The following is a 14,091-nucleotide window of genomic DNA, read 5'->3' as shown; positions in this document are numbered from 1 at the left end:
CCCCACCCCCGCCAAACTCCTGAAAGAAACATTCCGTTTCCTCCTCCATAGCATTCGGCTGGAAAGGAGGATCGGGTGACTTCAGATGATACTTGGGACCCCTGGCTTTGTTAAGGTTAGCTCATGATATGACTATCACTAGTGATCCATCCCTGATGACCTTGGAGGTGGTGATGTGAGTGACTGTCTTGAATGCAGCTTGTTGTCTCACAGGGCCATTTCGAAGTCACAAGTCAACACACATTGCTTTGGATCTGGAGTCACAAATGGTCCAGAAGAGTAAGGGTGGTAGATGTGTCGCTGGAAAAGCACAGCCAGTCAGGCAGTGTCTGAGGGGCAGGAGAATTGACGTTTCGGGCACAAGCCCCTTAATCAGGAATGAGCCTAACTCCTGATGATGGGCTTCTGCCTGAAACGTCAATTCTCCTGCTCCTCAGACGCTGCCTGACCGGCTGTGCTTTTCCAGCAACACACTCCTCTACTCTGATCTCCAGCATCTGCAGTCCTTGCTTTCTCCTAAGAATGGTAGATGTCCTTCCCCAAAGGACAAAGTTGAGGCAGGCGTGTCTCTGCCATGCTCGATGTCAGTTGGGATCATGGTCGTCTTTCTTGGGATTGGCTTTTGAATTCCAGATGTGTTTTTAGGAATTGAAGCGAACAAATGAATTATCCCCAGATTGAATTTAAACTGCTGCAGCTCGGGTGTCTGGATGACTTGTCCAGTGACCACCTTTCTCACATTTCACACATCTTCTCCGAGGGACGTGAGAGAACCAAATGGGGTTTGACAGCAAGCCGAATGTGGGCTCCATGACTGAGCGCATGTTAATGCAGGTTTGGCTTTTACCGGTGGAATGCAGAGGGGTCTCCACTTTACAAATGTTCAATCTAATCATGCTCATACTTAGGAATGTGATCCCATGCAGGGGTGCAATTTTGAAGACAAAGCAACATTTCCCGTACTTCGGTATTGGCTGCTAGGACTTGGGTATAAATTGCCTCATGAACGGACTCGAGACAGAACCCATTTGCCAATCTCCCAGCTGTCTGGGATGTTTAAATATTCATCAAGTGATGACTGTGTAATTCTCAAATCCCTTCACCTCACACTGACTGAGCTGCCAAGTGCAGGTTTGTTGGGAATGTTTCGGTGGTGTGTGTGTTTTGGTGGATTGTTTGTTATTCTGATTGCTACCCTTTGTTGTTCACAGCTCATGCCTTCCATTTATGACCAACTACATCTTCCACTGCAACATTTGTCACCACAGTGGGAACACGTACTTCCTCCGAAAACAAGCCAGTAAGCTTACTCATCATGCCAAGGGTCCCGTGTTGGTGGTCTGAGTACACTTTGTGAAAATGTTACAATGCGATGTGGTGACTCTGTACTGAAAAGGCAGCTGGAGATGATTTTTGTTTGCTGGAAGTATTTGGTGGACTCACATCTCAAACAATTGCGCAAGTACAAGAGTTTGATTTTTAACATAAGCTTCAAACTCCCAACCCCACTGATTATGTGCTCCCCGTGTTTGTCTGTCCAGTTCATGCACCAGTGTGTGACCATCAGCTGTTTGCAACTTTGATTTGGTCTTGGGCATTCCTGCCAACGGACCAACTTGAATTTTAAGTTAAGCACTATCTTAGAGGAAGCAGTTCATCTTTTCCGGCTCAATCAAATCCTCGTCAGCACCTCGGTTCGATCTTATCATCAGCAGTGAGCAGTACAGACCTTTCAGTTTCAGAAGCTGATCCATCTTCTCTTCACTGCAGAGTTTGGAGAGTTGAATTGAGACCGATCCTGGTGTCAGTCCTCCAGCCTTGGAAGTTAAAAGGGAAAGTACTGGAGGAATTCAGCAGGTCAGCAGCAGAGTGAAGGTTTCACCCTGATGGGACTTTGCAGTACTTCGACTGAAGGACTCCCCTGGGTGTGCTGACCAATATTTATCCCTCAGCCAGCATGGTTGAAACTGGTTTGCTGATCCCTTTCCATTGCTGTTTCTGGGAGCGCTGCTGGTTGGAAATTGTTTGGAGCAACTGGGAATACGGTTCAGAACAAATTCACTGTTCGAGAAGACACAGTATACATGCATGTCTTTTCTTTGCCTGCAGATTTAAAGGAAATGTGTCTGACCGGCCTTGCGAATCTAACCTGGCGTTCTCGGACTCAGGATGAACATCCCAAAACCATGTTCTCGAAGGATAAGGTAGGATTCAGCTGACCAGAGATCTGAAAGTTTATCTAGGTTCAAGGAGCTAGGTAGCCTTCTCCTGTACTCTATCCAGGCAGGAAGCATTGTCCTAGTCTCGATGCAGTGTCATTGGACAGAACAAAATTAACACGGCTCCTTGCCCTTGAGTTTTTGAATTGTTTAAATCTGCCTGACTTTGATGTAATGGACCTAGAATCCAGTCAAGTAGCCTACCTGATTGGCGTATCAGTCAATAATGTGTCCCGTCTCCATGCTGTGCTGCAACAGCTCACCAAAACTCATTGAAAAGCACCTTCCAAACCTATGAGCTCTCCATTTTAGGGGGGCAATGGCAGCAGATATATGGGCACCTGCAAGTTCCCCTTCAAGCCACTCCCCATCCTGAATGAGAAAAATATCACTGTGTCTTCAGTGTTCCTGGGTCAGAGTCCCTTTCCAGCAGTAATGTCGGTCTTTGTATACCCTAATAACTGCAGTGGTTCAAAGGAAGCAGCTCAGCACAATCTCAAGCACACTTGAGGGTGGGTGATAAATGCTGGCCCAGCCAGTCATGGCCATGCATGAATATCTTGTAAAAAGCAAGATGCATCCCATCGAAGCCGCTGTATCACTTGTGCATTTGTGTTTCCTGGCCTGAGGCTGTGGGGTTTGGGGCTGGGGTGGGGGAGCTTGGTTTAGAATGGCCTTTGGACCCAGAGTGGGGCATGTCACCCAAATCAGCAATGGAGCACAGACTGTGTGATTGCTGCAGTCGTCTATCTCAGCTCCGAGCGAGGGTTGGATGCAGGTCCGGATGGATTCACAACAGCAGAGAACAGCCAAGTCCCGGCAACACAGGCTGGCCAGCCACGTACATTTATAAGTTGTGTCCTTGGTCATTTTGTTATCTGGAGGCCAGTGCTTACACTGAAATTCCCAGAGCTGGCTGATACGGGACAGAATTTAAAACAGGTTTGGAGGGATACGGGCCAAACACAGGCAAGTGGAACCAGTTTAGTTTGGATTGAGGGGTCTGTTTACTAACCAGCACAACCAGAAGGGCCTGTAGTTCCTCAGACTGTGCCTCTGAGGATAAGGAAGACACTTACGGTGAGCTGGGGCTGGGCATCGGACACTTCCCAAAATGAAGAAATGACGAGGGAGGCCTTATAATACAGTCTCTTCTGATATAATGCAACCATTGCGTTCCTGTGTGATCCCACATTATAAGAGAGCACCATTCCAACCAATGACACCTCAATCATGTGATACCCAATAATGAAAGGAAAGTTCACGTTCTACATATAATGGTCGCAAGTCTTCAATAATGTTATCGCCAATTCACGTTGATGAAAAATGCATTGTGGCAGAACCGTCTGTACTTCTGTTAAGCTCCTCTTGCTGACATTGTTTGCACTCAAGTGTCCCTCCCGCCCAACCTCAACAGTATTATGGTCCTCCAAATGCTGGCACGATCAATAATGATGACATGCATTCACACTGCACATTTAAAACTGAGGTGACCCTGAGGAACCTCAATGCTAGGTCATCGAGAGCACTCTTCAAGACAGGGAGAGAGGCGGAGACATTTAAACATGGAAATGTTAAATAATCCAGTGATTAAAGTTGGGGATATCCATGAGCTAAAAATGACCACAACACACACATGTCAATGGGGTACAAGCCTACAGGAAGTAGAAACAAGGGGCTGCAATTTGTGAGATTTAAACTTGTGATTTGCATTGCTGGGTCGACAATTCTGATTGAACTGGGAGCAGAAGGTCACAGGAGAGCACTGTAATCAAGGGATGACCCCACAAGTTACCTCCTTCCTCTCATTGCTACTTTCCCTCTGCCTTCCTCCAGACAGCCCAATCCTTTGTCTCCTTGCACACCCCCTGCCTCCCTGTCCCAGGGTTCTGGGACACCACTTTGAATAATTTTGCATTTTGAAAAGAGCGACGCAATGGACGCAGCTACCTTTGGAAAGAGTAACGGTGGCAGGGGATAGGCAAGGTGCCCAACCTACTCCTGAAGCACTCTCTGCTGTCAAGACTCAGCAAGTTACAGTTAGCTTTTCTGGCAACATGGGCATGTGATAACATTATAAATCCTCTGCAGCGTTCATTATTTATTTCCTGTGTGTCACAATGAATGATATGAGGCTTCACTTAAAACTCCTGTTCTCACATCTGGCCCTGGTATTTTCTGCAGGATATTATACCTTTCATTGACAAATATTGGGAATGTTTAACAACTCGACAGCGACCTAGCAAGATCACTTGGCCAAACAACATTGTGAAGACTATGGTGAGTGCACTCTCCACTGAATGCGATCCCATTTGTGGCTGGAGTTGAGTTTTGTAAAATACGATGAGTGTTGTGATCTGGGACTGAAACATTATTGTCGTGTTTGTCCAGTGAAGGTTAAGGCGTGTATCTGATCGAGGAGCAATACTGTGTGGTTACTGGGATCTCAGTTGTGCTGACTCTTGAGAAGTACTTGTGTTATTTCCATTTGAGCTGCAGTGATGCCCAGTTGGGCAGTATTTACACTTGGGCGCACAGCACTGCACTGCAGACAGGACATCTGGCTGTACTCATAGTATAGCCCCTGGTGTGTGACAGCAAAGCATTCCAAGCCAGTCAGAATTCCAGACTGATACTCCAGTGTTGTACTGAGGGAGTGCTGTGCTGTTCGGAGGCGGGTGGGAGACATCAAACCCATGGCCATTTTTGCCCTGTCAATCAGAGGTCCAATGACTTGATTTTGAACAAGAGGGGAGGAGTATTTCCTGGTGCTGTCACTTGGCAGAGCTAAAGCAGGTTTTCTGCACATGAGCACACCCCATTTTGCTTTGTGCATTTGTGACGTTGAAGCAGTTTTTGTTCAGTGGTGTATTATCGCTTTTGCAACATCTGGAAGGCTTTAAATTGTGCATTGGAAGAGGACATTCCTTTTTTTGTACTTGTGGCACAGACTTGCAAATGGAAATGAAGGGGCTGTCTCACGGTGTGACCTTGTGCATTGTCCACCCTGAAGTCCTACAGCACAGAGACATATCCTTTGGCCTGAAATGGTCCGTGCTGACCAAAATGTCCATCAACGCTCACACCATTTCCCTGCACTTGGCCCATATCCTTCTAATCCTCTCCAATCCATGGATTTGTCCAAATTCCTTTTAAATGTTGTTAATGTACCCACCTCAACCACTTTTGCTGGCAGCTCATTCCACATGCATACCACTCTGTGTGTGTTAAAAAAAAGTTACCCCTCAGATCCACCTTTTACTCTTGCCCCTCTGATCTTAAACTGATGCCCTCTCGCCCTCGATTCCCCAGCCCTGCGATAAAGACTGAGTGCATTTGTTAAATTCTGTGGAGCCCCATGGCCAACTTTGTATTCCTCTGAAATTTCAGACCAAAGAGCGGGATGTGTTTCTGGTCAAGGAGAATCCCGATCCAGGCAGCAAGGATCCTCAGGAAGACTACCCCAAGTTTGGCTTGCTCGACCAGGTAAGAGGCTAGCTTATGTCTCAGGGAACAAGAGAGATACTGGGTGGCACATTGGCTCAATGGTTAACACAGCTACCTAACATCGCCCAGGACCCAGGTTCGATTCCAGCCTCAGGCGACTGCCCGTGTGGAGTTTGCACAATCTTCCCATGTCTTCGTGGGTTTCCTCCGGGTGCTCAGGTTTCTCCTTCCAGTCCAAAGACATGCAGGTTAGGTGGGCTGGGAAATTCCCCTGTAGTATTCAGGGATGTGTGGGTTGCCTGGATTTCCCGTTGGAAATGCAGGGTTACACAGAGAGGGCAGGGTTGGTGTGTCTCGATGGGATGCTGTATGGAGGGTTGGTGTGGACTTGATGGACTAAAGGCCTCGTTCCGCACTGCAGGGATTCGATGAGTGGAGCACACTCTTAAAGCAGTGTCAGTATTCAGAGCAGTGGTGTCATGTTGGCCTGACATTTAGACTGCAACAACATGGAATTCTACCCCCCCCCCCCCCTTTCTTATAGGACTGATGGCATCTTGAGGCAGGAGTCAGGTTGGCAGTTTGTTCAGCAAGAGCGATTCATGGAGCGAATCCCCTTTGTCCAAACCTGCAAAGAATGGTGGGTCATCAGATTGAAACACAAACAGTTACTGGAGGGTGAGATGTGGTGGATATTCAAAGGCTGTCGAACTCACTAAGGAGAAATCTAGAACAGTACGCTGCCATCTCACGGTCAGGCAGTCAGCCGGACCATACTGAAATGTGCAGTCAGTTGGGTGGCTTTGGAATTGTCTAACCCGGGCAGCAGGAGCTGCTCAGGTGTTGAGTGTAAGAGTGAGATCAACAGTCATTGGGTGCTGAGAGTTACGGTGAGGAAATGGGAAAGTGAGGTTAATATAGAAATTCAATCAGGATCTTAGTAAAGCAGTGCTGCTGGCTGAAAGGGTTCCATAGGATGCTATTCTGCAGCAGTTCACAGAACACCTGAAATAGGAGCTGGCGTTCACAGCTGGTCACCAGGGCAAGCAACTGTTGGGAATTAAACTGTAATCATTGGGTATCAAGTCAGTGGGAATAACCTGAAACTGATTACTTCAAATATCAGTTTTAAAACACAGTTAGATAGACGATGAAAGTTCAAACACTCCGACAAATGGCTTTTTTAATGTTTTGTCTTTTACAGGTGTGAGTGCTTTGTGGTTTTGTTTTAAGAGTGAATTGATATTTAACTATCTCCTGTATTGATGTATCCTTCAGTTGTGTGATCTGTGCTGCAGGTCTTTGGTCACAAAACATTGATGTATTCGCCATAAATGTTCAATGGGGGAATAAGACCATGAACATGTACCAATATTTAGTTTGAGAGCTATTGTGTTACAGAAGAGTATCCCGAATTTTATTCCCTCATGACCAATTGTCCTTGGTCAGTGTTTCAAGCAGATCCGCACCATTTTAATAACCATCTTCAGCAATGTCATGGAATAATCCCCTCTTGCCTGGATGGGTGCAGCTGCAGCAACCCCTTCCAGAGCAAAGCAGCACACTTGATGAGCAGCACATCCAGTAGCATCCACTTCCTCCACCACCAACGTTCTGTGGCAACAGTGTGTACCATGTACAAGATGCACTGCAGAAATACACCACGGCTCCTGAGACAGCACCCTCTAAACCCAAAATCTCTACTGTCTAGCAGATCAGGGCAGCATACATATTGGAAAATTCCCCTCCAAGCCACTCACCTTCCCAACTTGGAAATGTATTGCCGTTCCTTCACTGGTGCTGGGTCAAAATCTTGGAATTCCCTCCCTAAGGGCATTGTGGGATTACCAACTGCGGTACAAGAAGGCAGCTAACTACCACCATGTCAAGGGGCATCTCGGGATGGGCAATATATGCTGGGCCCAGCCAGCAATGCCCTCCTCCCATGAATTAATTAAAACAAACCTGAGCGTCCATCTCATGGACTCTCGTTGATTTTGCCTGACTGTGCATTGCTTCAGTTAAAGTGTTGCCGAAACTCTTATCAGTGCTCGTGTACCTTCAGGATTGATCATTCCAGTGAATGTTTGACTGGCCTCTCTCCCATATTCTGCAGGATTGAGATGATCCAAACCCATTGCTGAACAAGCCCTGCTCACCTGCTGTCCCTGTGTTTGCTGACTGACACTTCCTCCCCTTCATTACAAGCTCTGTAGTGACCGCTGACATTTAAAGAGAAACTTTAGAGAAAATCCCACAGGAAGAATAAAATCACAAGGATTCAGCTTTCAAATAATGCCTTTTATTGCCCCCAAAACACATGAAGGAACTGCGACAGTGAGGTGAACAGTCACACTTGGCATCAGAAAACATCTCGAAACCCGCTGATAAATACATTGACGAGAAACTTTCTTTTCTGAATGTTATCTTTGACTCACTCCCGCTGAAAAGTGACACCAAATGAGTTTGACCCAGCTCTCAAAGAGAGAGTTCTCATCCCTGTTTGTCAAATCCCTCCGTGGCATCAGCCCTCACGACCTCCACACTTAAAAATGATTCCCAAAAAATAACTTTCTGCAGCCATCAGAGAGTAAAAACAGCTGAAGTGAAGTCATGATGCACTTCAGTTTTCACATAGACTGTTGAGATCTACCATGGAACCTCCCCGTTCAAGAGAAGGCCTTTAGATCTTTCATTCCTCGAGCTGCACGGTCAGATGCTTTAACTCGGAATGTTGTATTTTGCTGACCTGAAACTGGCTTGCTGCTTGAAACTCTCTCTCGTAGGATCTTTCTAATATCGGTCCAGCGTACGACACCCAGAAGCAAGGTGGATCCTTGACCCCAGGAAGCAATCTTAATGGTATGTTGATGTCATCAGATCTGCTCTGCTCTCACTTTGAGCCTGTTGTGAATCATGGGTGTGAATGTACCTTCCGACCCTGTCCCTGTTAACTTTGATTTGTCCATCAATATGTCAAGCAAATCCTTGACAAATCTCTCACTTTCATGCCTGTGAATTTTTAAAGATGTTTCTAAATAAAATGTAGGCCATCAGGCAGAGGAGCATGTAAAACCCATGGGAGGGTGAATTCTGTGCGGTGCCTATGCACCAAGTGGCAGTCTGAATGCTTAGTTGTCCGGAAAGACATTTTTTCCGATAATACCTTGAAATCCAGCTACAGAAGCACAGAAACTCCTCCAGCCTGGGAAGGTTTGCTGTTGCTTATTGACAAGATGAACCTGCTTTCATCCCAGCCAGGGATCTGCTCACTAGTTGAGCACAGGGACAAACATTCAAAAGTTAATAAAATTGGAATGAAGTAGCGATAATGGTTGCTGATGTGTTTCATGTCCTAGTAACACCTCTGTTTGTGCATGAGCGAAGCCTGTGATGAGGTACCTGGCACAAGTGGCTGGGACAGACACCTTTGTATTGTGTCTGTGGGATGGTGGGTGTCCGAATAGCAGTTATTTTCTCTGGGATGTCAGGAAGCCTAACAGATGCACATGGCTTGGAACAAGATGTCTCAGGTTGGGAAGTGAGTGGAGACAGCTATTGCACACTTGGCCCAGCTCCTCGCTAATATTTTTACCCAGAACAACCAGTTGTTTTCCAAGCATTTGCTTGACAAATTATATTTTCTGGTGAGTCGGATGTTTACGCCAGACCTGGGCAGCATTTCAGCACCACCTTCCCTTTCATTTCTAGCATTAGCTCAGGTATTCTCCTGTCCAGCTAAGCCCTGGGAAGTGGAATCCAGAGGAGCTGAACCATTCCTTCTCACACATGTTTTAATCCTCATAGATCATTTCCAGTTTCAAAATCATCACATGATGAGTTGGAAACATTGTTAAATGGATGAAAGATTAAGTCCCGTTCTATTTGTCCTGCTACCCTGGCTGCTCGTTGCAACAGTAGTGTAATTGTTGTCTAACTATGGTAAGTAATTTCTGTCAGTTAATCTGCAGAAGAGAAGAAAGGGGTTTGGGAGACGCAGATCCCTGTTAGTGTGAAGAGTTCAAATTAAAATTTCACAGGCTCATAAAAATCTAGTTTGCGTGTGGCATTGAGTCTTTGAAATGCTTTCTGTTCAGCGCAGAATAAATCATAATATGGCCTTTGAGAAAATGTTGCTGTTTTATATTCATCAGAATATGGCTTAAATGAAGATGTCTTTGTATTTTCCATGCCTCAGAGATTTTGCAATGGAACCAGCCATGCCCACTGCTGGCACAGCCAAGTGGTGTAAGGTCACCTGTGGGCCACCTCACCAAGCACCCACAAACTCTGCCACAGCCTGGTGGTCGGTGGAACTGACTGCAAGGCTTGGGAGGTCTGAGATGGTAACCTGCTGTGACTGCCTTCCCTCTTCTATGTTGCAAATCAGCAAACAGAGGGTCTTTGGCTCCACTTGTGAGCTGAGCTGAAACATGGCCTTCTGCTGTCCATTGCCGAAGGAGCAGTTGTGCAATGTTGGGAATGTGAGCAATGCCTCGGTTCAGGAAGAGTTAACGTGTAAGAGTTGATAGTTGATGCTTGTGTTATCCTCGGGCTATACAAATGCATGCTTTGACCTCTCTTCCAGGTGGACCAACACTTGCAGGTGAAAGTTTGTGTCTTAAGAAGTTCTGAACCTTAAGTATTTTGTACCTGCCTTAAAATGCTTGTTGTTTAGCGATTTGCAGTGTCTTTTGTTTAAAATTACCTGAGCTGTTTGTTTCCTCTGATCTGAACTGGGCAAAAAGATGTGACATTTGTACAGGGGAAGGAAAATGCTGTTTATGTTTTGCATGAGGACACGTTCAGACACGAACCTGTGCTTGAAAGATGCATGAACTGCTTGCCCCTGATATATCGCAAGCTGTATTCATCTGCTTGAATTTTAATTTTGAATCAGGACATTGTTTGATGACCAGAGATTGTAACTGGCCCTGACGATGATGGTGCAGTTCCTGTTGCAATGCAGAGTTGAGAATTGCACAGTTCAAATCAGATGACCCAGTTTGATTGGAAGTTTGAGTGGGTGATGGCGGTGATGGACATCTTCTTACCTTTGCTGCCTTGAGCTTGAGGTAGTGAGCACTCTGAAACCCGTGTATTCAAGGAACATCCAGTTGCACCCAGTTGTTGTTAAAGAGAGGGCAGGTTGGATTGTGATGTTGCTCACAGTACAGCTGCAATGTGTAGCATCTCCCAGCTGAGGGAACCCAAACTGGGCCCAATCAGGCACTGATGTCACCTTTAAATGCACTGAATTTCAAACTGTCCACTTCTGTGTGCAACACCCTTCCTCCCTACCTCAGTTGAGTGCATTCTAGTTACTTTCTCAATCATTATCTCTGCTTTTGCCCTTCCCCATGAAACTCTTGCTTTTTTTTTCTCTCCTCTCTGCTCACCTCGTGGTTAAGTTGGCAGTCTGGGATGTTCTGTGCCCCAGGTTCGGTTGATGATGGGGGACAGGGTGACCGCTATGATTGGGAATCACGACTCTTCAGAAAGCGGGGGAGAATCAGTCGGCAACTGCGTTTCACTTTCCTTTCCCAATTCCAGCCGAAATTTTGGATAAGATCAGGGTTCCGACTCCTCACTCACACCCTCTGGTCAAAGCTGCCAGAGTTGGTCATCCAGACTTTGAAGTGAGCTATGGGGCTTTTTGTCTGCAGGGTAGCCAGCAACTAGGAACCCCGTTACTCCCCGGTGGCACAGAGCAGTCACCGTATCGAATCTCCCACCTTGCCATTGGGAGCGCTCACTGGAGCTCTCAAAGAGAGGAGCCTGTCCTGGAACACTGGTCTCCATCTGAGCAGTCCCATGTGAAGCCAGCAAGTTCCTGGGTACTTGAGGGCACTGGCTGGGTGCTGCTGCTGCTGCTAACTGAACGCAAACAGGCTCAGCACAAGCGAGAATCGTGGCTTCACCATTTGTGTTTGCAGGGTGTCTCAGTGGTGCGACATGCAATGACGGGACTGGGGGTCGGGCCCGTGAAGCTACACAAGGTGAGTTAACAATATCCACTGGAACTGCCTGGGTGGCTGGGAATTGGGGGGTCGGTGGGGTGGAGAGATGGGGTAAGCATCGTGTTCAGGTCTTGCCCTCATTCCCACATGTGGCTGAAGTCTGCTCAGGATACTATCCTCCCCTGTAGAACATCTTGAATGAAAATGGACTCCAGCGTTTGAGTTGATTGGCTGAAGTAAAGTTGGCCTCGACTACTTCCGCATTGAAACGGGTTTGTCTGCCATCTGCAATTCTTGATGATTTAGGCTGGGGAGTGGGAATGTGAGACACCTGAGAGGAGAGAATCCATTGCAGGTGAGGGAGTCATGTAGATGGCTTCAACTCTGCACCAAACCCAAGCTTCATTCGCTTGGATTCTGATCCTTAACCAGTCTGCTTTACTGAACTCAAAAGTTGAGCAAAATTTGGTGGAACTTCTCTCACCTTGAAAGCACTCTCTTTCACTCTGTTCAGGGTTGACCCTCCCATGTGCAGTACAGCAGGTCCAATAAGATGCATCTGTAGCTTTGCCCTTGACTTTGTTGGTGCAGCGGTATTATGTTCCGTCTACATTATAGTAAGATGGCCTTTGGGGAACGCATGCATGCTTTTGTCAGTACTTCTGTGTGGAACATTTGTCCTGCTGTCTGTCATCTTTTGCATCGACATTGTAAAACTCTGCTCCATACTGAGGATGAGACTGAGTTAAGTCTGCCTGATAGCTTGTGGAAAAGCTGGTAGAAAGTGAACATCTTGCTTTGTGTTTCTTGAATAAGGTCAGGCGTAATTCTGATGTGACTCACTGGGGTTTGCAGGAAGTGTTGAGGCTAGATTGGAAATATATTCTCAACTTGCTTATTTGCCTTTTAAGCAGTAAATTATAGGAGGGCTAAATTGATCAAGTGGAATAAATCTGTTGCGACTTAAATTATTTCATTAAGTTGATTTATTCTCAGTCATGTTATGCTGTTATTAAGTTGAGCTGGATATCTGCTGGAGAAAACCCAAAATGTGTTTTATATTGGCAATGGCAAGTGGTCTGGAGGCGTTTGGAGTGAAGAGCGATTGGTGATTGGAGTCTGTTTGATTCTAGGTGGTGTATAATCTTAGGAGCTGTGCACAGTTTGAAGGAGTAACATTGTGCAGCTGCTCCATGTCTACACACCAAGGTTCACTGCTCTCCTGTTTTCCCATATCCGCTCACTCTCCATTTGCTCTCAGCTGTTCATATTTACTGTACACCCATACCCTTTCCCTTAGTCATGTAGCTTCTTCAACTCAAGACCCATAGTCTGTCACCCTCAACACTTGCATTCTCCACCATTATTCGAGAAGGATGGCAGGGGTAAACCCGGAAGCTACAGGCCAGTGTGGCGAATGTCTGTGGTGGCCCGATGGTTGGAAACTGTTGAGGGGCAGAATTAATTTCTAGTTGGAGAGGCACTGATTCTCCAAGGGGAGTCAGCCTGGCTTGGTCAGGGGGAGCTCCGGTCTCACAAGCTGCACTTTTTGAGGAAGTTACTGGGTGTGTTGCTGAGGGGAGTGCAGTCAATGCCGAAATAGATCTCAGTCAGGCTCTTTCTGAAGTCTCACATGGCAGGCTGCTTTAAAACTGGGATCCAGGGCAGTTTGGAAAATGGGATCCAAAAGGGGCTGTGTAATCGGAAGCAGAGGGTGATGGTTGAAAGGTGTTTGGAAGATTGAAAGCCGGGGTCCAGTGGCATTCCCCAGGATTTGGTGCTGGGTCCCTTGCTGTTTGGAGTATACACTGACAATAGAGACATGAATGTATGCTCAATGATCTGTACATGACAAGAAATGGGAAAATGGAAGGAGGGGGAAATAATGAGGTGGAAAGACTAGACTGCAGGATGGTGTAGATGGGGCACAACAGTAGCAAATGAAATGTCATCCTGAAAAGTGTGAGAGCTCATGTGTTTTCTTGGAAGGGTTGTGCAGAGGATCGGAGGGATGTTGGTGTTAATGTTCACAGATCCCTCCAGGCAGCAGGCCAGCTGGCTCAGCTGGTTCAGAAGGCAGGTGGGATATTGGCTGACATTAGTCAAGGTATTGTGTACAGAAGCAAGGAGGACCTCGGTGGTGTTCAAGTCCTGTCTCCTCACGAGGTCTGTCATGACATCTGTGAACAGGTTGATTGAAAAAATGTTGCTTTTCCTGACTGCAGTGCTGTGTCCAGTTGTAGGTGCCACACGAATGGAACAATATGACTGCCCCAGAGAAGGGGGACGTGAGATGAACCAGGATGTTGCCTGGGCTGGAGCGATGAGCTCTGAACAGAGATCTGAAAGATTGATGTTGTTTTCCTTGGATCAGAGCTGGCTGTGGGCCGGGTGTCCTGATTAAGGAGTACTTAGGTCTATTCATGTGTCTGTCAAGATGCTTCTTATACACTGCTGTGCTATCT

The 14,091-nt window shown here is 46.6% G+C and overlaps 1 protein-coding gene across 5 annotated transcripts in view; it reads left to right on the top strand.

The window, feature by feature from the left end:
- ash2l (ash2 like, histone lysine methyltransferase complex subunit) overlaps nucleotides 1-14,091 on the top strand; it is a 58,434-nt gene that overhangs the window by 27,529 nt on the left and 16,814 nt on the right. For 2 of the 5 annotated variants that reach the window (XM_060856705.1, XM_060856699.1), the window contains exons 4-10: nucleotides 1,212-1,300; nucleotides 2,110-2,204; nucleotides 4,404-4,499; nucleotides 5,610-5,705; nucleotides 8,453-8,528; nucleotides 10,255-10,272; nucleotides 11,603-11,665. In XM_060856705.1, the coding sequence (XP_060712688.1) occupies nucleotides 1,212-1,300; nucleotides 2,110-2,204; nucleotides 4,404-4,499; nucleotides 5,610-5,705; nucleotides 8,453-8,528; nucleotides 10,255-10,272; nucleotides 11,603-11,665 (533 nt within the window). The remainder of the gene's footprint in view (nucleotides 1-1,211; nucleotides 1,301-2,109; nucleotides 2,205-4,403; nucleotides 4,500-5,609; nucleotides 5,706-8,452; nucleotides 8,529-10,254; nucleotides 10,273-11,602; nucleotides 11,666-14,091) is intronic. The other 3 variants (XM_060856700.1, XM_060856703.1, XM_060856704.1) reach the window with 3 other exon arrangements.

The sequence above is a fragment of the Hemiscyllium ocellatum genome, chromosome 48 (assembly GCF_020745735.1).
Source record: "Hemiscyllium ocellatum isolate sHemOce1 chromosome 48, sHemOce1.pat.X.cur, whole genome shotgun sequence".
Classification (NCBI taxonomy): Eukaryota; Metazoa; Chordata; class Chondrichthyes; order Orectolobiformes; family Hemiscylliidae; genus Hemiscyllium; species Hemiscyllium ocellatum.
This window is presented reverse-complemented; position numbering and strand designations above follow the sequence as displayed.